The sequence below is a fragment of the Callospermophilus lateralis genome, chromosome 17, assembly GCF_048772815.1.
Source record: "Callospermophilus lateralis isolate mCalLat2 chromosome 17, mCalLat2.hap1, whole genome shotgun sequence".
In the NCBI taxonomy this organism is placed as follows: domain Eukaryota; kingdom Metazoa; phylum Chordata; class Mammalia; order Rodentia; family Sciuridae; genus Callospermophilus; species Callospermophilus lateralis.
The window spans coordinates 51,603,140-51,625,627 of NC_135321.1; the positions used below are offsets into that span (position 1 = coordinate 51,603,140).

The 22,488-nt window shown below is 39.5% G+C and overlaps 1 protein-coding gene and 1 non-coding gene across 17 annotated transcripts in view; both read right to left on the reverse strand.

The window, feature by feature from the left end:
- Positions 1–22,488, reverse strand: part of Dlgap1 (DLG associated protein 1) — a 364,173-nt gene that overhangs the window by 177,028 nt on the left and 164,657 nt on the right. For all 16 annotated transcript variants that reach the window (XM_076836478.2, XM_076836479.2, XM_076836477.2 and 13 more), the window contains one exon: positions 16,445–16,685. In XM_076836478.2, the coding sequence (XP_076692593.1) occupies positions 16,445–16,685 (241 nt within the window). The remainder of the gene's footprint in view (positions 1–16,444; positions 16,686–22,488) is intronic.
- Positions 22,317–22,388, reverse strand: Trnas-gga (transfer RNA serine (anticodon GGA)). Its single transcript has one exon. It is a non-coding gene; the product is annotated as a tRNA-Ser (tRNA).

The following is a 22,488-nucleotide window of genomic DNA, read 5'->3' on the forward strand; positions in this document are numbered from 1 at the left end:
AATATGGGGCCTAATGGGAGGTCACAGGGGGAACTGTCCTAGGAAGGAACTGACACATTCTGATGGGACATTGGTTAGTTGTTAGGAGAGATTTTTTTTTTTCTATTTTTCTTTTTGGTATTTGGGATTGAACCCAGGAGTGTTTAACCACTGAGCCACATCCCCCATGGAATGTGAGAAAGAATCTCACTAGTTGCTGAGACTGATTTTGAACTTGTAATCCTTCTGCCTCTGCCTCCTGTGCTGCTGGGATTATGGGGGTGCGCCACCACACTCTTTATTATTAAAGAGTGAGCCAGGTGGGTGTCGTGGCACACGCCTGTAATCCCAACAGCTTGGGAGGCAGAGGCAGGACGATTCCAAGTTCAAAGTCAGCCTCAGCAATTTAGTGAGGCCCTAAGCAACTTAGTGAGACCCTGTTTCAAAATAAAAAAATAGAAAAGGACTGGAGATGTGACTCAGTGGTTAAGTGCCCGTGGGTCAATCCCTGGTACCTAAAATCAATCAATCAATCAATCAATCAGGAGTGAGCCTGTCCCTGAATAGCTCTCTGGATTCTTATCTTACCATGTGATCTCTCCTGTGTGCAGAGGCTCCTTCCATTGTGCTGCTAGCCACTACAAAGTCCTCACCAGAGCTTAGCTGATGCTGGTGTCATGCCTGTAAACCTCTAGAACTGTGAGCTAAACGGACCTCTTTTCTCCATAAAGTATCCAGCCTCAGGCATTTCACTATCATGATGGAAAATAAAATAATACAAAGCTGCTGCTATTGTCTTTAATTAATCCTCCTTAAACAATGTTTTGGTACAAAAAAATCAAACACTAGCTTTGGGAGATCTATATATACAAGGCAGAACCCGAATCCCCAACAAGTACAATTGGGGTTAATTTTGAAACAAGACAATTCTACTGATTCTCCCTCTCCTTGCCTCTTCCTCACTGTACATGGCTTTATCGGGTGACTGCCTTTTCTAGAACATGAAATGGGTTCCGAAACTTACACAAGCTGATATTAACCATACAGCTGAGAAGATTAGGAACAAGGAATAAGAATGAGGACAGGGTCAATCCAAGCCTGGCGGAGCTGAAGGCCTGTGAACACATTACTCAGACAGCTGGCATTTCTGCAGTAATTGGAAAGATCTGTCAGATTGGGGGAGGCTTTCATCTCAAAGGGAGATGAATAAAGGTTACCAGAGTTTGTTAGTAGTTAAAAGTATGAGTATGTGCAAATTGCCTTTAGGATAAAGTTAAGGCATATGGTATGGGATAGAAGCAGACTTGGTGGTGGTGGTGGCGGGGAGAGATAATAAGGAGCAAATGGATGAGTGATGTTTTTGCTTAAACTTCTATTCTCAGAACTTGCTTTAAGTCTTCCACCTGATCCCAGCCTCCATGCACTGTAAGAATCCGGAGATCCTAGCTCTGATATGAAGTGCAACACTTGTGCATTATAAAAACATGCCGTTTGTGAGACACGGTACCCAGGAAAGCCTGGTGTGTTGCAGTGGGGGTCTATGGTTTGATGGTCACGGATCCAAATGCCTATTCATTAATGCTTGGGTTATTTGTGCCTATTTTCCAGCCTATGGTATATGTGGAAGTGAGAGAATATGAACATATGGGAAATCCAAAAATAAAAATGTTTTGAAGATGATTTACCATTACAAACTATATAGGAAAATACAGGCAACCAAGTGGGGACAATATCAAGATTCTGCCCTATTCTGAAATGTCCAAATGATCTGGAGGTGTGATGCTAACATCTGAAATAGCTGCTGCGGCTTCTTCTTTTTCCCTTTGGTACTGGGACTGAAATAGCTTTTTAAGAAAGAATTTTATCTGAGTACCACAGGTTTCTTAATTTCATTAAAAAAACCCCCATAATTTTGTTTGAGAACTAATTTGAGGGGAGAGAGGGGTGTCCTGTTCTTTAACATAATCCTATTAAGATTTTCTTTGGAAGCAAAGCAAAACCATGCATGACTTTAAAAAAAAATAGTCTAGGGCCTTTCCATTATGCAACGAAAATGACAAAGAGTAAATTTTTTTTTTTTTTTAAAGATCATTACAAACCACAGGAAGGCTTGAATAATCAATTGTTTCTTAAGCCTAACCGAAGGTTGTGTAGCTACAACTCCAGAAGTAGATGAAAGTACAAGACCAGAAGGGATGACTCTAGTTTGGATCTGGAATGTTCTCCAAAGGTTCATCTGTTCAAAGTGTTGTTCCCAGCTTGGCATTATTGGGAGGTGGTAGAAACTTTCGGAAGTGGAGCTTAATGGGGAGGTTGTTAGGTTATTGAGAGCAAGACCTCTGGGGGAAGAGTGGAACCTCAACTCCTTTCTCTCCCTCTCTTTCACTTGTCATCCATGAGGGGAGTGGTTTTGCTCTGCTATATATTGCTGCCATGATGTACTGCCTTGCCATGACCCCAAACAATGGGGACAACTGATCAGAGACTGAAACCTCTGAAGTTGTAAGTCCAAATAAACCTTTTCTCTCTATAAGTTGATTATCTCAGGTAATCACTGTTACAATGATAGAAAACTGACTAACACAGGGATGGAGGTACAACCCCCAAAGGAAGGCTCTGGATTAACCCACACAATGATCATTACTGGCAAAGTCCTAAAGCACAAGGCCAGAACTAAGCTGGTTTGCTCATCATCTTTGATTGAAATCCTGTTGCCCACATTCAGCTTGACTGCAAAAACAACAGGTTCAAAAGTATTAACTGATGTGATGTATTTGGATTTAAAAATTCAGTACACAACACAGCAGATGCAGTTTTAAAAAAAATTCTCTTAGATGAAGGTTTCATGATGCTTCTAAAATGATTTGTCCTTTAAGATACGGTTGAGAACAATAGTCTACAGCAGGGGACTCTTATGAACAGAGGGACAGCAATTGATGGTTTCTGGGGTCTGATTCATGCCATGCTCTCTCAAACACAGAATTCTAAAAGAACACATGGCAGAAAAGAGAAAACTGGTTAGCACCACCATTTTGCTTTTCTTAAAATTTCCCCTGGAGCTATTGGAAGGGGTGAGAAATGGCCAAGTGACCTTGGGTTCTCTCTGGAAAAGAATAAAGAAAAGGTAGTGGTGGTGGGGGGGAAGAAAAGTCCAGAATGAGGCTCCAGAAAGAGAAAGCATTTGCAGCAAAGACATCACCAGTTAACCCTGGAACACCATTTCCACCAGAGACCGCAGAGTGCTGCACCAAGATTTATAGGTTTCCCCAAAACATGGCCCCGTGTTTTCTTCCTTTGACACACATCATGAAGCAAGGCTTCTTAGCCCATTTTTGGTGCAGATTTGTCAACTGAACTTTCTTAATGAATAACAATGTTCATGATTGGTCTCTGCTCTCCACAGTTCCACTAAACGTTATTTTTTTTTTCTATTTTCAAAGGAGTTCCTCCTTTCTGAAAACACAGGTGGCCTACACTATTATATCAGATCATGACTGTGGCAGAAACCTTTCTTCTCACCACAATTGCTTGGGAGGTTTTTTCCGGCTGGAATACAGGTAGAGTTGAGAGTGGGCCTCTCAGCACTAAGCTTTTGTTAGAATGAGAACTACAAAGAGATGGATTTATGTTTTTAAGATGCCAGAAGCTGGTTTGGATGTAGCTTTATTCCTTTGTCCTAAACTCCCTTCTCCCCTCAAACCACCTGCAACTGTGGTTGGAAAATTAATTGTTTCTGACATGTGAAGGGGAAAGAAAAAAAAAACCTCTTAAAATAAATCTATAAAAACCTCAACGGTTACCACTATGAGAGTGGAGGGGACAAAGAAAAGAATCTTTGAAATTTTTTATTTTTATTTTTTTTAAGAATTCTTTCCTACGAAGGAGATTTTATATACTTAGGTAATTTATATACTTTTATATACTTATCAAAACAATAACAAAGAAGTACCTTTTTAGGGATCACTTTTAATTAACCTGTTCAACCTCGGAACCCAAGAGACCTCACTTAATGAAGAAAACCAAGAGAAAGCTGCGAGTGTGGTGCATGCCTGTAATGCCAGTGACTTGGGAGGCTCAAGCAGGAGGATGGCAAGTTGAGGCTGCTTGGGCAACTTAGCAAGACTCTCTCTCAGAATAAAATATGAAAAGGGCCAGGAATATAGCTCAGTGGTAAAGTGCCCTTGGGACCAATTCCCAGTACTGAAAAAGAAAAAAAAAAAAAAAAGATAATATGTTCCTTAAAATGATATGGGGGTGAATGTGACCATCCCACTCTCTGTAAAACAAAATGGTTTATTTTTGGCTGCATGAGAAAAAAAAAGTAAAGAACATTCTGTTTTTGTGGAGATGTTGGAGTCACCCCAGAAACCTACAGCACTTATTGGAGCAGCAAATTTCCTGGGGGAATCTTACATTTCATTTGTCAACCCACAAATACCTATGGACGAATCTTATCTAGGAGAACAGTGGGTTTGGGTTGAGATGGCCAGGGGCCAGACCTTTGCAAAGCTGTTAATTAGATGGTACAGAAGCTCTTCAACCTGCTATTGGGTCACAAGGAAGTAAGAGACCTACAAGAGTACCAGAAGTGTCAAGACTGCTCCAGGCCAAAGTCAAGTGCTTTGTTCCCTTCACTAAAGCAATTTAGAAATCTTGAGGGTTTTGGAGATAGAGCTTTCTCTCCTCGCTCCTTCTTTCCTTTCCTTTCATTATTCTTTCCTTCTCCCTCTCCTGTGCCCCCCCCATCCCCTGCTCTCTCTCTCTTTTCTCTTTCTTTTTTTGAGAAATGGATCTTGCTGTGTTGTCCAGGCTGGTCTCAAAGGATGATTCTACCTCAGCCTCCTGAGAGCTGAGACTCCAGGCACATACTATCACGCCCGGCTTATTTCCCTTTCTTCCAGATGGACAGATCTTCATATTTCAGATCACTCATATATTTTTAAATGAATTTAAATGTGGTGCTGAGGATCAAACCCAGGGCCTCACCCGTGCTAGGCAAGCACTTTACCACTGAGCCACAACCCCAGCCCCTCAGATCACTCATTTTTAAGCAGAAAAAAAGCTGTTTTACTTTGTGTCCTTTTTATCTGGTTTATATGAACATTCTTTTGATTTGAAGAGATATGGTAAATGTGCTGTCAATAAAATTGGAAAAGGTATCAGTGTAGCTGCCATTTGATTCAACAAACACAGGGCAATTTCATAAATATATAGAGAAAGTAGTCTGGTATCAGTATTATTTAAAAAAACTTGTTTTAGTTATAGTTGGATATAATACCTTTATTTTATTTATTTATTTTTATGTGGTGCTGAGGATCGAACCCAGGGCCTCGCATGTGCTAGGTGAGTGCTCTACCACTGAGCCCCAGCCCCAGCCCTTAGTATTTGAAAGACAAGTTGTAGTCTATTAAAGTTCTGATCTAGTGTGTGAAGCTTCTAGGTTATTGGAAGGATAATAGATGCTGCTGTCCTTGTTCTTGTCTTCCTCTTTCCTTAAATATCAAGATTGTTGAGTTTTTGTTTTGCTTTTGTGCCACAGCAGTTGGATTTTTTAAAAACCAAATATACCGTTTAGCCCATAGGGGGCAGGATGGTAGGACCATAACGCCTCTGAGGCCCTGGGCTCAGAAGGCAGCACCTAGTACAATAGTGGCTGGTCTTCCATTTGTGAATGTCCATGTGACCATTGGGTCATGTTAGGTGGAACTTCTCTAGAACTACAAAAATGTGAAAAAATCATTTGTATGTGTGTGTGTGTGTGTGTGTGTGTGTGTGTGTACAGCAGGCAGACAATGTCATAAAAGAGAGATAAAACAGTGTCTGTCTATCCACACCCTCTTTTAAGAAAACCACCCTGCTCAAAGCCCCCAGTGAGAGAGTGGTGGCCATTTGTGTCACTGGCATCTGAACAGGTGAAGAGAAGGAGGGTGGGTGTGTGAGTCGGCTTTTCCTCTCTGGGACAAAAATACCTGGCAAGAACATCTTAGAGGGGGAGAAGTTTATTTTGGGGTCACCGTTTCAGAGGTTCAGTCCCTGGATGACCGAACCCATTGCTCTGGGCTCAAGATGAGGCAGACCATCATGGCGGAAGGATGTGGTAGAGATGGCAGCTATGAAGTAGAGGGAGAGAGGAGAAGGGGCTACAGGGAAGAAGAGTCCTGACAGGGCACACCTGTGATCCCCACGTCTCCAGTCACGCCCCACCTGCCTATAGTTTAACACTCAGTCCTTACACACCAGGACGCACTGATTAGTTTACAGCTCCCATCATCTAATCATTTCACCTCTGAACATTCTTGTATCGACACAGCAGCTTTCAGGGGACACTTCATATCCAAACCATGACAGCAGGCATGAAAACGTAGCCATAGAAATAATGGCTGCAAATTTTCTAAATTTAGCAAAAAATAGGGGTAAGTACAATATAACACAGTACTGTAATATAATAGACTTTCCTTCTCTGAAACGTTCTAAATTCTATTTGACATTTGAAGAAAAAAGTATGTGATGTGGCTTTTTAACAGATACATATAGGAATATTTAAGATAATTATACATAAATGGTAGAGGGCAAAGGGACTCTAAGGGAGGTAAGGTTTCTATATTTTATTCAAACTGGAAAAATGTGTACACTAGCATATCTTTGTGATGTATCTTTTCTTTTTTTTTTTTTTTAATCTTTCATTGTAGTGGTGGTTACAGGAATCTAGGGATAAATAATGAACTCTTCATGCACATTATACCAAAGTTGTCCTGTTTTTGATATTGTATGATATCAAGATGCAATGTTAAGTAAAACCAGGTGAAAGTTACAAGGAACTCTCTGTACCCCTTTATACTATCTGTGCAAAATAAATACATAGTTATTTCTAAATAAAGAGTTAAGAGAAAAAGATGATGGAAAGAAGTTCTATGAAAATTATAAATGCATGCATTGTCTCATGATTCTCTGGCCATAATCAACATTTTAAGAGAGAAAATTTCTTTGTGGGAGTAAAAATATGTAGCAGAATGTTAGATGGAAGAGAAAATTGAGGGATGGTTGTAAAGAGACAGGATTGTAATCCTACCCTCAAATTCAAGATGAACCTCTGTCTTGATCACATCTGATGCCCCTTGTCAGGGCCACATCTCTCTTTAAAGCATTAAACTGGTTAAGCAATATTAATTTTAATGATACTATATATCTCCTTGAAACCATAAAATATTCTAGGGATAAAAACTAATTAAATTTGGGGTTGTGGCTCAGTGGCAAAGCATTTGCCTAGCATGTATGAGGCAGTGAGTTCCATCCTTAACAAATAAACAATAAAATAAACAAATAAAATAAAGGGATGCTATCCATTTAACAATATATACTAAAACCCCACTCAATTGTGTGCCTTAAATGCTTGAAGCTATGGCATTTAAGTAATACCTCAATAAAATTGTTTTAAAAAAACTAAACCAGGGCTGGGGTTGTGGCTCAGTGGTAGAGTGCCTGCCTAGCATGTGTGGGGCCCTGGGTTGATCCCCAGCACCACATAAAAATAAATAAATAAAATCAAGGTATTGTGTCCAACTACAATTAAAAGAATAGATAAATATTTAAAAAAACTAAACCAAAACTAATTAAATTTTGATAATGTGTCAAATCTTTTAGAGGCAGCTTGAACTAGTTTTTTTATGTTAAATTAGAAGCTATTAGAATTTGTATTCACCATAATACTGATAATTGGAATAAAAAAGTAGAAAACGTGATAAAAGTTCCTTTGTGTGTTGGCAGAATTTGTGTGTCAGTAGGGCACCAGAAGATGGCACAGAAAGCTTTCAGTGTTAACTGTTACATGATCATTGATTTGTCTTTTGATTAAATGTAAGAATGTTTCAAATGTCAATAGAGGAGAATCCTGATACTATTCATTTGGTGAGGAGTGGGGTGGGGTGGGGGAAGCTCGTTTTTAAATCAAGAATACCTGGCAGTAGTAAAGGTTTTCACTGGTAGCATGATAGAAAGTTATGGCAGAAGGAATAGATGGAAATGCGAGACCTCAGGTCTTAAATTTACTAACTGGAGCTAAATGATGTTGTTACCAAAGTGGCTTTAGAAGGTTGTCCAACTTCCAGAATGAGCTGGAATGAATATGGTTGGTTTTCAACTTTGCTCTATTTGTTAACATTCAATATGAACTGGACCAGAGACTCTGGACAGCTGAAGGCTGTTAAAAATGATAGTTTTTTCTTTTTTTAACATTATTAAACAATGTCAATGTAGGTACTGTAAAAGTAAAAAAAAAAAAGAAAAAAGAAAAAAGTGAAGTTTTAGATCCTATGATTTTTATCTCCCTTATTTTTTTTCCAGAAATTTCCCATATAATAAATATTCACATTTAAGAAGACTGATTTTCTAAAAATTTGTGTTTTCTGATTGACCTTTTTTGACTGGGTTACTTCATGTCTTTACTTTGCAGTTCAATAAAGAGACCTGTCAGGTCAGGATTAAATTACTGTAGGACTTTTTTATTTTTTAAACTTAATCCAAGGGCAGAGACCTCTGACCATTTCATTAGCCACGAAACAGAATTTGCCACCTGCTTAGTTTACACATGAGTTGGCAAAAATTCTTTCCTTCATTGACTACCATCTGACAACTCCATGATGAGATCAAGGGGTTGGATATTTGATCTTTTAAATCCATCATAATGTCAAAATGAGAAAGTGTAATATGAAATTTTAAACCCAAAGAGTATTTTCTTTTCATAGGTTTTTTTCTTTACTTATTTAAATTTCTATCTTTTATGCCTCCAATTCAACTTTAAATCTTTATTTCACAGACCAACCAACATGAGAGACCATGTCAATAATATGTGAATAAAACACTGTCTTTATAAGGGAGAGGCCTCCAGGAATTTTTAAGGAAAATACAGATTTCCAATATGGCAGGAACAAAATGAATATTTATGAGGAAAGAATGAAAGAAAAATCTTTGGGCCACTCATGCCAGAAATGAAGTTGTATTAAATTATTTCAGAGTATATCATACTTCTAAAAACATTTATTGATAGTTATAGAAGTAATTTAAGAGCCTTCTCTATTCTTACTAGCTATGGAATTTGGTCAAGTTGTATGAATTTTTTTGGGTTTTGTGGCATTGGGGATTAAACACAGGGCCTTGTACATGCAAGGCAAGCACTCTACCCACTGAGCTATGTCCCCAGCCCTAAACTCCTTTTTAAATTTTTTAAAAATTTGTTTTAATTAATTATACATGACAGTAGAATGTATTTATGTACTTTGATATATCATACATAAGTGGGATATAATTTCTCATTTTTCTGAGTGTACATGTTGCAGAATCATATAATTTTTTCCCATTTGATGAAGAAGATAATATCACATACATGTCACAGAGTATTCAGTTGGATTACATGAGATCATCTATGCTGTTGGCTCATAATGCAGAGAGTAAATAGTGAGTGCTCAAAGGTTAGCTATCATCCTTATTATTAAACTAAGTCAGACTGAGAGATTTAAAATCAAAGCCAAGGTAGAGGCGTTTTAGTTTGTAACTTACACATTGCTTTCTTATTTTGTTTGAACCTCACACCAACTCTATAGGATGGTATACCAGAAACCCTTGGGGCCCCTTCACAATTTGCCATGTGATAACCATCAATGGGTAAAGGTGGCTCCCTGGCCCCTTGAGGTGTTTGGACTGCATTTTTTTTTAAATAAGGAAATGGATTTGGGTTGAAGTGAGGAACTAAAGGGGCATTAAAAAAAAAAAAAAAAAAATATATATATATATATATATATATATATATATATATATATATATATAAAATTTGATGTTGATGGAACTAATTTTATTCATTTATTTATATGCAGTGTTGAAAATTGAACCCAGTACATCACACATACTAGGCAAGCACTTTACCAACTGAGCCACAACCCCTGGACTGCATTTTTTTTTTTTTTAAGAGAGAGAGAGAGAGAGAGAGAGAGAGAGAATCTCTCAACATTTATTTTTCAGTTATCGGCAGACACAACATCCTTGTTTTTATGTGGTGCTGAGGATCGAACCCGGGCCGCACGCATGCCAAGCGAGCGAGCTACCGCTTGAGCCACATCCCCAGCCCCCTTGGACTGCATTTTTAAGATGCCATTTCCATACTTCAAAACAAGCTGAGTTGATGAAAGCAGATGGTATCCTTCAGATTTTAAATTTGGTTTGATGCCTGATGGAACTTTTGAATTTTTAGGACTTTATAATATCACTGAGGAATCCCATCTCAAGTTCTCCAAAGACAGGAAAAGTTAAAAGCAATTTATCACTGTCAGATTTTTTTTTTTTTTCAGATATAAAAGCAGACAAGGACAAGTTGCCCTACAAGAGAAGTAGATCATACCACAAATCTTGCTCTCTCTCTTTCTGTCTGAGCCTCCCAGGGTGGGGTAAATAAATGTCACCAGTTCTACTTAGAGAGATTCAAAAAAGAAAACTTCATTAGCAGAGAGGGACAAGGCATCTGGCCAGGCAATATCCAGAAATGTTTTACTTGATTTTATCTTGAATGGAAAACAAAGGTGCTTTGTTTCAAAGGCATCTGATTGATATCTACCCCTTGGACTTCTAAATCTTTTCCTCATTGCTTTATTAAAAGGACCTATTAATTAACTTAGCACCTGGTGGAAAGAAGTGAGCTTTCTCTGAACTCTGAACAGTCTCCAAAAAATGGTCAATAAAGCTGGTAAGAGAAGCAGCACTGTAATCTCATGTTACACATGAAGAAATTGAAATTTGACTAACTTTATAATCAGGCAATAAAAAATGTGTGGAGCAGAGACTCAAAGGAACAAAGGACTGGTTGCTGGAGAGCTGGGTTTTTTATTTTGACTTTGTCTCCAATTAGATTCTGATTATCTACTCCCACCCACTTCTCTCTCCCCCTCATTCTGGGGATTGAATCCAGAGCCTCCTGTATGCTTCCTTTCATTATCTTAAATGGGTTCAATGGATTAGCAAACTTTTTCTGTGGAGGACCAGGTAATGAACATTTTTGGTTTTCTGGGTCATTTATTTTCTACAGCAACTATTCCACTCGCTAAAAAGCTGCCACAGACAGTGTGCAAACAAATGGGTGTGACTGCATGCCAATAAGACTTTATTGAAAAAACCAGGAAATGCATTGGGTACTTTGTAGATCTCTGGACTAGATGATGTAGAAGTGTCTTCTAGCATATATTTTAGAATTCAACTTGTTTTAATGAACTGCTTTTAGATATTGAGCAAGATGAATAAATATATATGGTGGAACTGTCAGGGATGGGAGAGTGTGGGAAGAATGTATCTCGATTTAGAGGAAAATATGATTTCTATTGTTGGAACAACCAAACTTCATATATGGCTGTAACTGTGGTCTCAGGTTTATGCCGAGGAGGGCAAACTGTTGACTCCCTGGCTGGACAACACTGGTGCTCTCCCACAGTGTACTATGCCCTAAGTCCTTGCTCTTCTTCTTCAAGGGCTGCATAAAGGAACCCAGTTCAATCCATCATCTTTATAGAGGTTCCCCTAATTAGGAAATGACAGACCACACAGGTCAAACTTCAGCAGCAATAACAGTGTGGCCAATGAACCTACATATTCTTTATACTTTTTATAAAGAATTTTTATTGCTATATAAAGCGTCTCTGAAAAGCCTGTAATTCAAAGTGAAGACTTTTCTCAAAAGACCCAAGAATCATACTCTCATGAGAGTTGGCTATTTCTGTGAGAGTATTATTTTTATTCAGATGTTCTATTGGATCTAAAGTCATCAAAGCAGTAAGTGCTTATTTTTGAAAATCTTCCTCTCACTGGCCATGATGGTACATGCCTGTAATCCCAGTGGCTCAGGAGGCTGAGGCAGGAGGATTGGGAGTTCAAAGCTAGCCTTAGCAACTTAGTGAGGCACTAAGCAACTTCATGAGAACCTGTCTCTATATCAAAACTAAAAAGGGCTGGGGATGTGGTTCAGTGGTTAAGCACCCTTGGGTTCAATCCCTGGTACAAAAACAAAACAAAACAAAACAAACAAACAAACAAAAAACCAACCTTCCTCTCTTATGCCCTCCAAACCTCTCCACTTACTACTGGTTAGTAAGGTGCCTATTCTGATTGCTTTTTGTATATAGTTACAAGTGTGCGTCTGCATTTTTCTGGGTACGTGTCTTCTTAAAATCATGGTACGATACTTCTGCCTATTCTTGCTACTGGTATCACTAGATGCCAATCTGCTTAGCTACAACATGATAATGCTTTTAGTAAGTCCTAGAAAATGTTCAGCATAGGAAGCAAAAAAGAAAACTCATCCTTAAACTGATATTACTGCATTAGTATATTCTATAAGGGGCAGGTTTAATCCAGTACTCGGAAGTGGGAGTCTGGTTTTATTTTGGGCACCTAAGTTCTACTCTTACCTAAAATACTCAGAGGACTGAGGCAAAGGTGCATGTTTTCCATGTTCATGAGGATAATTGCCCTATTTTTTTCCATTTCACTTTCCTATGGTAGCTCTCATCTGAATCTACAGTGCTTCATATAAAAATTTGTTGAAACTTTGTATCTGCTGACCAACCTCTCCCCAGCTCTGTGTCCCCACTACCCTTCCTAGTCTCTATTTCGCTCGCTCTCAACTTCTATGAGATCAACTGTTTTGGACCCCACACATGAGTGCGATCATGCAGTATTTCTTCCTCTGGGCCTGGCTTATTTCACTGAACACACATAGGAGGAACCAGCTCTGGAATTCTGTTGTACCACAGGGTGACTATCACTGGTGAAAAACAATGTGTTACATATTTCAAAATAGATAGAAGAGAGGATTTTTAATATCCTCATCGTAAAGAAATGGTATATTTTGGAGGTGATGGAGATGCAAGTTGCCCTGATTGAGCACTACACAGTGTACATGTGTATGTCACACTGTATACCCTATCAACGTGTACAGTCATTATGTATGTATTGATTAAAAGAATAAAACTTATTTAAAAACTTATTGAATCTGTTAGATGGAGGGAGATCTGGGTCATTGAAATAGATTACAGATTGAGAAAAATAAGATGCTATTATAGATAAGCCAAGAAGTCAATAAATCAAAGGAAACATAGCAATCAGTCATTCCCTCACTCTTTCCTAATTTCTCCTCATTGCTGGAGATGTCTCTGTTCATCCTCAATCACCTGCTAATAATCCTCTAGAAGATCCCTGTTGCCTCTTAGAGCTGAGCCTATCTTTAGATGTCTCGTGGCATCAGACTCTTCTGCAGACTTTGTGATTTCAGGTTGCTAACATGAACAAAGACTGGAAGAGAAAGGCTTAATAGTGCACTGTGTTGAAAACTTCAACAGTTAGAATGAGCTGACAAAAAAATCAAGGTCACAGAGTGTGGACTGTGGGAAAAGTTGTACCAGAAACAACACTTGAAGAAAAATGAAGAGTTTTTTTTTTCAGAACGCGGGCAAGTTTGGGAAAAAAATGAATCTGTTATGAATATCCAAGATTAATAAGCATAGGAAGAGAAGCAAAAGGAGAACCCGCCAAGTCCTGCTCTATCTAGACACGTACCTCACCTGTGTGCTTAGGCAAGATCAGTAATTAGAGCAACACCGTTTCCTGATTTTCACAGGTGAGTGTGTTCTTTCAAGTCTGTGACTCAGAGACTATGAAAGGGGAGAGTAATTTTTTTTTTTTGGAGAGGAATTTTTTTTAGTATTTATTTTTTTTAGCTTTTGGCAGACACAACATCTTTGTTTGTATGTGGTGCTGAGGATCGAACCAGGCTGCACGTATGCCAGGCGAGTGTGCTACTGCTTGAGCCACATCCCCAGCCCCGGGAGAGTGAATTTTAAAAATTTCACTCTTAAATATCTGATAGGCTACTCGGAAACTACTAATGGTTGAGTACTTAAACTACTTATTTTTCCATGACTGTAAAAATTACATTTCACAATGTTTACTTTGATGATTAAGAGCCAAGTCAAGAGCTGCCTTGTGTAAAAATCTGGCATGTTATCCCTCACCCTCCCAACCCCAAGGGGCAAGTCACATCTTCCTGACTTACATCCTTGCAGGAGTAGCCGAGCCTGGAACTTTCCTACTCAGAAAGCAGCAAGGGGAGGTGGCCCAGTACTTAGGACAAGACTCAAGGGGCCCAAGGAGGAGAGGGTGCAGTTTCCTCCGTGTGGTTTTTTTTTTTTTTTTTTTTCAATTCTCCCTGTTTGGGGTGTTCTCCCACATAGAGCCTCTGGATAAAGTTTCTCAGATTCAATTCAGATTCAAAGTGGACACAAGACACCTTCCCAGGCTCTACTCACCTCTTTCTCTGATAGGTCTGTTGGATTTTAGTGCAGATACAAACACTCCAAACACTTTTGTTGTATATGTATTTCCCACCCACGATTTGAGGTATACTACAAAATTATTATTATTGGTACTGGGGATTGAACTCAGGGGCACTCGACCACTGAGCCACATCCCCAGCCCGATTTTGTATTTTATCTAGAGACAGGGTCTCACGGAGTTGCTTAGCACTTCTCCATTGCTGAGGCTGGCTCTGAACTTTTGATCCTCCTGTCTCAGCCTCCCGAGCTGCTGGGATTACAGGCATGTGCCACTGTGCCCAGCTCAAAATTATTGACTATTGATCTGAAGTTAGAATTTAACTAAGTGACCCAGATTTTATTTGGCCACCCTGTTGTCTGAACTCTAGGAGCCTCCAGAGTATCTGGGAAGGGTCTTAGGCCTAGAGTTCTGGGTGTGTGAAAGCCAGGGGAGTAAGAACTGAGAGGTGAAATACAAGTAATCGCCTCTTAATGACAAAAATACAAAATCCTTTGAGAGATGAACAGGGCAAAGCCACTCAGTCTTTCACCACTTGATCTCCAACACCATTCCCGGAGGAAGCAGGAATGAGCCCGTGATCCTTCCCTTACAGACTGCTCTCCTGAGGGTGCCCCTTGGCACTCAGGCTCTGCTTTTTTTTTTTTTTTTTTTTTTGTATTTAAGGACCCATTTCAGCTGGCAGACAATGAGATCATTATAGAGAGGAATAGACCAGACATTGGGGAAAGGTTGGCAGAGCGGGGACACCAAAAGACACAGAGCAGACCATCGAAGCTACATGTACTGCATGAATGCAAACACACACATAAATATGCCCGTGGTTGATTTTTTTCTTGAAACATTTTTCCTCTTTGTAAATAAGTTTTATGTAATTTGTTAATGTTATCTGTGACTGTTTTTGGAGTATTTTCTAATGAGCAGGAATGGACATCCATTATCTTGGATCTGGAGGTGGCCAGCGAGGGTCACAGCTTCTGAGCTTGCACAAATGTCTACAAGCATCCCTTTTCCTAATACTGAGGTCTTTGCAGTGGTCAAATATGAACTCCTCTCATTTAACTTCTAATGGTTTAAAAAATGTCCTACCTCAGTCCTACATTTCTAGTTAGTAGGATTTTAACTTAAGTTTGAGGACCTATTATTGCTCAAGCCTGCAAAAGTTCTAGGCTGAATCATAATTATTGGTATTGGATTATTGGTATTTGATGCACCTAGAACTAAAATTGAGTATCACAGGCTTTTCTTTCTAATTTATTCATCACTTTTTAAAATCTTGACTCCAAGTTTGATGATCTTCTTGGGGATTTACTCTGTTTGAATTATGCTGAATTTAATCAGAAAGTTAAATCTGTTTAAGAGGGAGAGATTTTCTTCTTGGAACGCAATTGTTTTTATTTGTATCATCCATACACCACTCGAGGCTACATTACTATGCAGGTTCCAGTGTCATGGAAAATAGTTAAGCTTTTCTATGCCTCTGTACTTAAAAATCTACTGATAAAAATATAGCTAAAATGTATAAACCTAAATACAATTTAGTGGGGTAAGGAGCTATTATTTATATATGATAGAAGATGAGATAAATCTGCTTTTGGTTATAACTCATAAAGCATTCAATTAATATTAGTGGCCCCACCATTTTTTCCTTTTTCTTCACAGTGACATTTCAGGTCTTTCATGATAGCCACTTTGTGGTTATCTTGGAATAATATAAAGAAATCTAATTGGGTGATGCACAAGAAGCAGGGTATCTGATTCATTTAGAGTCACAGCCCTAAAAGTCAGAGCCTTCTTACTGAGAGTGGGAATCGGTTGGGATCCATTTCCTGGCTCCTGGGATGCTGTGCTGTCCCCACCCCATGGTGCCAGAGTTTTAGTTTCCTGGGTTGATCCCAGAGATGGATGGAGAGGGAGGGAGGTGTGTGGGTGTGGTCAGAGGTGGGGAAAGAAGCAGGTAGGGAGGCAAACCTTTTGTTTCCTGGGACATGGGTGGTATTTTCTTATTGGCACCTGTGTGTGACAACAGTGAACGCACTGTCTTGGGGGACAGTTGTGCCCTAGCCTGAGGCCAGGCTGGCGGGGGCGCGGCCGGCTCACTCACCGGTGCTGCTTTGGATGGTCCTCACGGTGGTGGTGGTGCGCGGCGGGGAGGACGACCTCAGGGACACGCACTCGTCGTCCTGGGAGCAGCCCTTCTCGATGGCCCGCACGTAGCTGTGGCTCCGCATGCGGAAGCAGCCGGGCATGGGCAGGTCGAGCGCTTCCACCGCCTGCGACTCCAGCTCGCTGAACACGGATTCGCACACGGATTCGAACTGCCCGTTCACCTCCATTTCGCTCACCTGCGAGCAGAGGGGCGGTAACACCTGGCGGTTAGTTCTCCACCTGGTGGAGGGCCGATCTCTCTGGGCATCTCCAAATTGAATTCCCAGTAGGAAAAGCAGCGTCTTATAGTATTCAACTCAAATGCATTTTATTTCTCGTGTGTGTGTGTGTGTGTGTGTGTGTGTGTGTATGTGTGTGTGTGTGTGTGTTAGTTAGTAAATCTCCTCCCCCTTTGGTACCAGGGATTGAACCCAGGGGCACTCAACCACTGAGCCACATCCCCAGCCTTTTTCATTTTTTTTTAAATTTTGAGACAGGCTTTTGCTAAATTGCTTAGGGCCTCGCTTAGTTGCTGAGGCTGGCTTTGACTTGGGATCCTCCTGCCTCAGCCTCCTGAGACACTGGGATTACAGGTGTGCGCTACTTATTTCCATTATATTACAGACTGTAATTGAATGACACCTAGCTAATATGTTTGCCCTTTGTTGTTGTTGTTGTTGTGTTGTTATTTTTCTTTCCCTTGAGAGCTTTGTTTTTAGAATGTGAGGAAATTGGATCTGGGAAGCCTATTCCAAAGCATTCTAAGATTAATTTCCTGATGTATAGTTTTCTCCCCTTTTCTTTCTTTCTTTTCCTCCCTCCCTCCCTTCCTCTCTCCCTCCCTCCCTCCCTCCCTTCCTTCCTTCCTCTCTCCCTCCCTCCCTCCCTCCCTCCCTCTCTCCCTCCCTTCCTTCCTCTCTCCCTCCCTCCCTCCCTCCCTTCCTTCCTCTCTCCCTCCCTCCCTTCCTTCCTCTCTCCCTCCCTCCCTCTCTCTCTCCCTCCCTCCCTCCCTTCCTCTCTCCCTCCCTCCCTCCCTTCCTCTCTCCCTCCCTCCCTCCCTCCCTTCCTTCCTCTCTCCCTCCCTCCCTTCCTCTCTCCCTCCCTCCCTCCCTTCCTCTCTCCCTCCCTCCCTCCCTTCCTTCCTCTCTCCCTCCCTCCCTTCCTTCCTTCCTCCCTCCCTCCCTCTCTCTCCCTCCCTCCCTTCCTCTCTCCCTCCCTCCCTCCCTTCCTCTCTCCCTCCCTCCCTCCCTCCCTTCCTCTCTCCCTCCCTTCCTCTCTCCCTCCCTCCCTTCCTCTCTCCCTCCCTCCCTCCCTTCCTCTCTCCCTCCCTCCCTCGCTTCCTCTCTCCCTCCCTCCCTCCCTTCCCTCCCTTCCTTTCCTCCCTCCCTCCTCTCCTCTCCACCTTAGGAATGGAACTAGGGCCACGTGCATACTAAGCATCTGCTGTACCACTGAGCTATACCTCCAGCCCCTCCTTATTTATAAACGCGAATTTAGAGAGCAATTTTATCGGTCCACGGTCAGCTTTCATGTACTTCAGTGTTAACTTTTCAGTATGAACATTTTAGAAAGTAGTATTTTACTGTGCCTTTTGAAGTGACTGGTTCTCCAATAGTGTCAGTGTTGACTGAAGCTTAATTGAGTGCAAGTAATGGAAACATGCCCTATATTCTCTGGCAAGATACATTCTGCATAAAAATAGGCTAAGCCCAGATATGTTAAAATCGTGAAAAGCACTATCAAGATTTTGAAACTATTTACAGGTTTCAACTCTTTATAAAAAAGCTGAGATGGTCCACAAATTATTTATGAGTACTTTAAAAGCTCTTGGACGTGAGCCCTCCCTCCGAATTTTGAGGAATCAGTTTTTATTGATATTCCTCTGTATATAAGTTGGGTTTGAGTACTGCTTGCAGAAAAAAAAAGTCCCTAACTAGATGTTCCAGCCAATATTTTACTTCGTAGCTGATTTTCTAGAGACTTGGAAGTAATTTTTATTTACCTTCCAGGACTTCTTGTCTCTATTTTTCCAAATATTGAATTTAGAAGGGTAATTGGGAATTTAATAGGTTAAACTGTAATTCAACTTAGGCCACATATGGAAAATGGTTACAATTTTTCATTGTCTCCTTTTTTGTATTATCTGAAGATGTGCTTCAGTAATGGGTTATTTCTTTAGACTTCAAATAAAAGTGACCAATTACATTAAGGCATGTAAACAGAGACATGCATTTCTTGATGTCTTTACAACTCAAATATAGTACTTTCATATCTTCTAATTTGATTAAAATCACTGCATATTTTTCAAGGAAAATAAACGCTATGCTTTCATATTAAAAATATATCTATATCTTTATCTGTAAGTCTTTGTTCTTTAGGAAATACATGGGCATCCATTTAGAGGTAAAGAGATGGATATCTGCAACTCTCAAATGGAACGAGGGAAAGAAGGAATGGACAAGCCTTTATTATACACAGATACAGAAAACCATATGGAATAAAGGTATAACAACACAATCACAAAAAGTCAAGCATCCTGGGAACTGCTACCCAGATCAAGAAAGAGAATTTTTCCAGGCCTCCAGTAGCCCTCCACATACCCCCTCCTAATCAGAACTCCCACCTTCAACGATAACTACCACCCTGAGTTTTATTGAAAATGTCATTGTATTTCTTTACACTATTTTTACCCAATTGTGTATCTTTAGACCCTAAGTTAAGTCTTATCCACTGAAAAGAATCAGATCCATCTATCAATTCACCTTCAACATATATTTCTTTTGATTGTAATTTACCTATTGAAGAATCTGTATTCCTTTACTAGTATAGATTCCCAGGTTCAGATTTTGCTAAATTCATATGTATGGTGGAATTTGGCATGTTCTGTTTTTTGTATTTCCAGAAAATTGTAAACTGGATCCAGGGATCTGATTTGACTCAGATGGAATATTTTTTTTTTTTTTTTTGTGTGTGTGTGTGTGTGTGTGTGTTTGTGGTTGGTGCTGGGGATTGAACCCAGGGCTTTGTGCATGTGAGACAAGCTCTCTACCAACTGAGCTATATCCCCAGCCCTGGTGTGTGTTTTTTCATCAAAGGGCACATTATGTCTGGGTTGTCCCCTCTTTATGTTAGAGATTATTTATGCTTAATGCCTAGATCCGTTCATTCTCTAGCGGGTGTTGCAAAGTGGCAATATTCAAATTTTAGTATTAACTTTTTCAGTTACTAGTTGGAATATTTTTTTTTAATAAAGAAATGCTTTCTCTCTTATATTACCCAATTACCTAATGGTTGCTTTTATATGAAAATGGAAGAATAAATGCTTGATTTTCCACTCCCCTGTATTTACAAAATTTTGAGATAATAAATCTGTTCCCTTTTATCTTCCAAAAGTGGTCAATTTTTTTAATATTTTTTTTTTAGTTGTCAATGGACTTTTATTTTATTTATTTATATATGGTGCTGAGAATTGAACCTAGTGCCTTACAAATGCTAGGCAAGTGCTCTTTCACTGAGCTACAACCCCAGCCTGATCAATTGATTTTTTAAAAAGTCAAAATAAACTTACAGATTTAAAATACTTAATAGTTGGCTATGGTTTGAATAAGTGTTCCCTATAGGCCATGTGACAAAAGCTTGGTTGCAAGTCTGTGGCTCTTTTGGGAGGTGGTTGAACTTTTAAGATGTGGGGCCTGGTGGGAGGAGGTAAGGTCACTGGCCCTTGAAGGAGATGTTGGGATTCCAGCTCCTTCTTTTGTCTGCTTTGATTCCTGGCTACTATAAGTGAGCAGCTTCCTTGGTGATATGGTCCCTGCCACAATATTTTGCCACATCAAAGGTCCCAAAGCCTCTAAATCTGTGAGCTAACATAAACCTGTCTTCTTTCAAGTTGATTGATGTCAGATATTTATTACAGTCATGGAAAGTTGACTAACACAATACTTTTAAATCCACTTTCTTAGTGAACTTAAATTTGTTCAATCTTTGACTAGTGGGAACCTAACATTGACTCTTGATTCCTATTAACATGAAACCAAAAGTCTTTGATCATGTGCTTGATATCTGCTGTGATAAGGTATTCCAAACTCATACCTTTGCTGCCCAGTCCTGGGATCTGTATATTTCCCCCACAAAACTTTTCTTTTTTAAGTGGATCTGGTGTTACAAGAACAGAATATGGGCACTAGGGAGATTCACTCTTATTAATCTCAGGCCTTTTCAGTGGACAGATCTAGGAAACAAATATATATGTAATTTAAATTCAGATTTCAATGTTTTTTTTAATATAACCTCTTTTATATTATATCTTTATATCTTTATTGAGTACTCAAGTTTTCAAGCACACAGGAGATGATGGAATTGGAATTTTCTACAATTATTCCTTTGCTTTATTCCACAATATTTACACAACCACCTCCGAATAACAATACCATCATTGTCCATATCTGATTATTGAAAGCAGTTAAAAATTATTTTGCATCTGCTCTCTCTGTTCTTTCCTCATTTTAAAATAGTTGTGCTGTGCACACTGTGACACCATATAAACCCACATGCTGTCTCCTCTCCAGCCTTCATTTAGTTTTAATCCTAAAAATCTCTATGTATTTAATGTTTGGCACGAACTATGTCTGGTGGTTTTGATTGTCTAAATCTCATTGACAAGTAAATTGCCCAGGGTAGACTCACAGGAACAACATTCTGTGCATCCACACAACATTGTAACACGTTTCCCTGCCTTTTATATTTGAAAGTCAGTTTTTTCTAGATATAAAAATCATTGGTTCATTTCTTTTCCCTTGAGTATGTTAAAAATGTTACCCCATCTTCTGGTTTGAACCATTGTTAAAGAAACATTCTGATGGCAATTTCCTTTTCATTCTTTTTCCAATCATTAGCTTTTTTTTTTTTTTATATAGAGGTTCAAAGATGTTTTAAAAAATTCCTTTAAGTTGGATTTTTAAAAACTAGAATACAATTTTACTAGAATATGTCCTGGTATTGATTATTTTGGGTCAATTCTCAAGGATGTAGTGTGTTCTTCCAATACGTAGTTTCAAGTCATCTTCTCATTTCAGGAATGTTTTTGCACACACACACACAAATTATTGATTTGTGTTTAAGGGGTGAGAGTACAGCTCAGTGGTTGAGCACTTGCCTCGTATAGGGAAGACCCTTGTGCTGCATTCCCAGCAGTGAAGGTCAACCACAGCAGCAACAATAACAAAAAACAATGCTCTTGTTACTGGTTCTTTTCTTTTGCTTTGCTTTTCTTCTTCAGGAGCTTCTATTGCCTGTACTTTTTTTTGTGTGTATGTGTGTGGGGCAGGTACAAAGGATTGAACCCAGGGGTGCTTATCCACTGAGTCACACCCCCAGCCATTTATTTATTTATTTATCTATTTATTTATTTATTTATTTATTTATTTATTTATTTATTTATACTTAGAGACAGGGGCTCTCTGAGTTGCTAAGTGCCTTGCTAAGTTGCTGAGGCTGGCTTTGAACTCATGATCCTCCTGCTTCAGCCTCTCTAGCTGCTGGGATTATAGGCATGTGGCACCACGCCTGGCTATTGCCTATACTTTGATATTTGTCACTTTCTCTTGAATCCTTTATATCTCATTTATTTTTGATTTTTTTTGTTTTGATTTGCCTTTGCGATGAACATCTTTTTCACTATTTATTTGCTTTACTATTTCTTTTTCTCAGATGTGCTAATTCATAAGCTTTGCCCAAGGTCATTTTGGGTTTTATATAATTCCTTATTAATTTGTAGGAGTATTTTAAGCAACTAAAACATTAAGCCTTTCTATTTCTTTTATTTTCTTTGGTGGTGCTGGGAATTGAACCCAGGGCCTCATGCTTTCCAGGCAAGCACTCTACCACTGAGCTATATCTCCAGCCCTTAACCCTTTTTCTTAATGTGTCAAATATTTCTGGGGACATGGTAGGCTCTACCCAAGTGTCAATATTATTTTGTGAGACAGTGGAGTGGAGAGA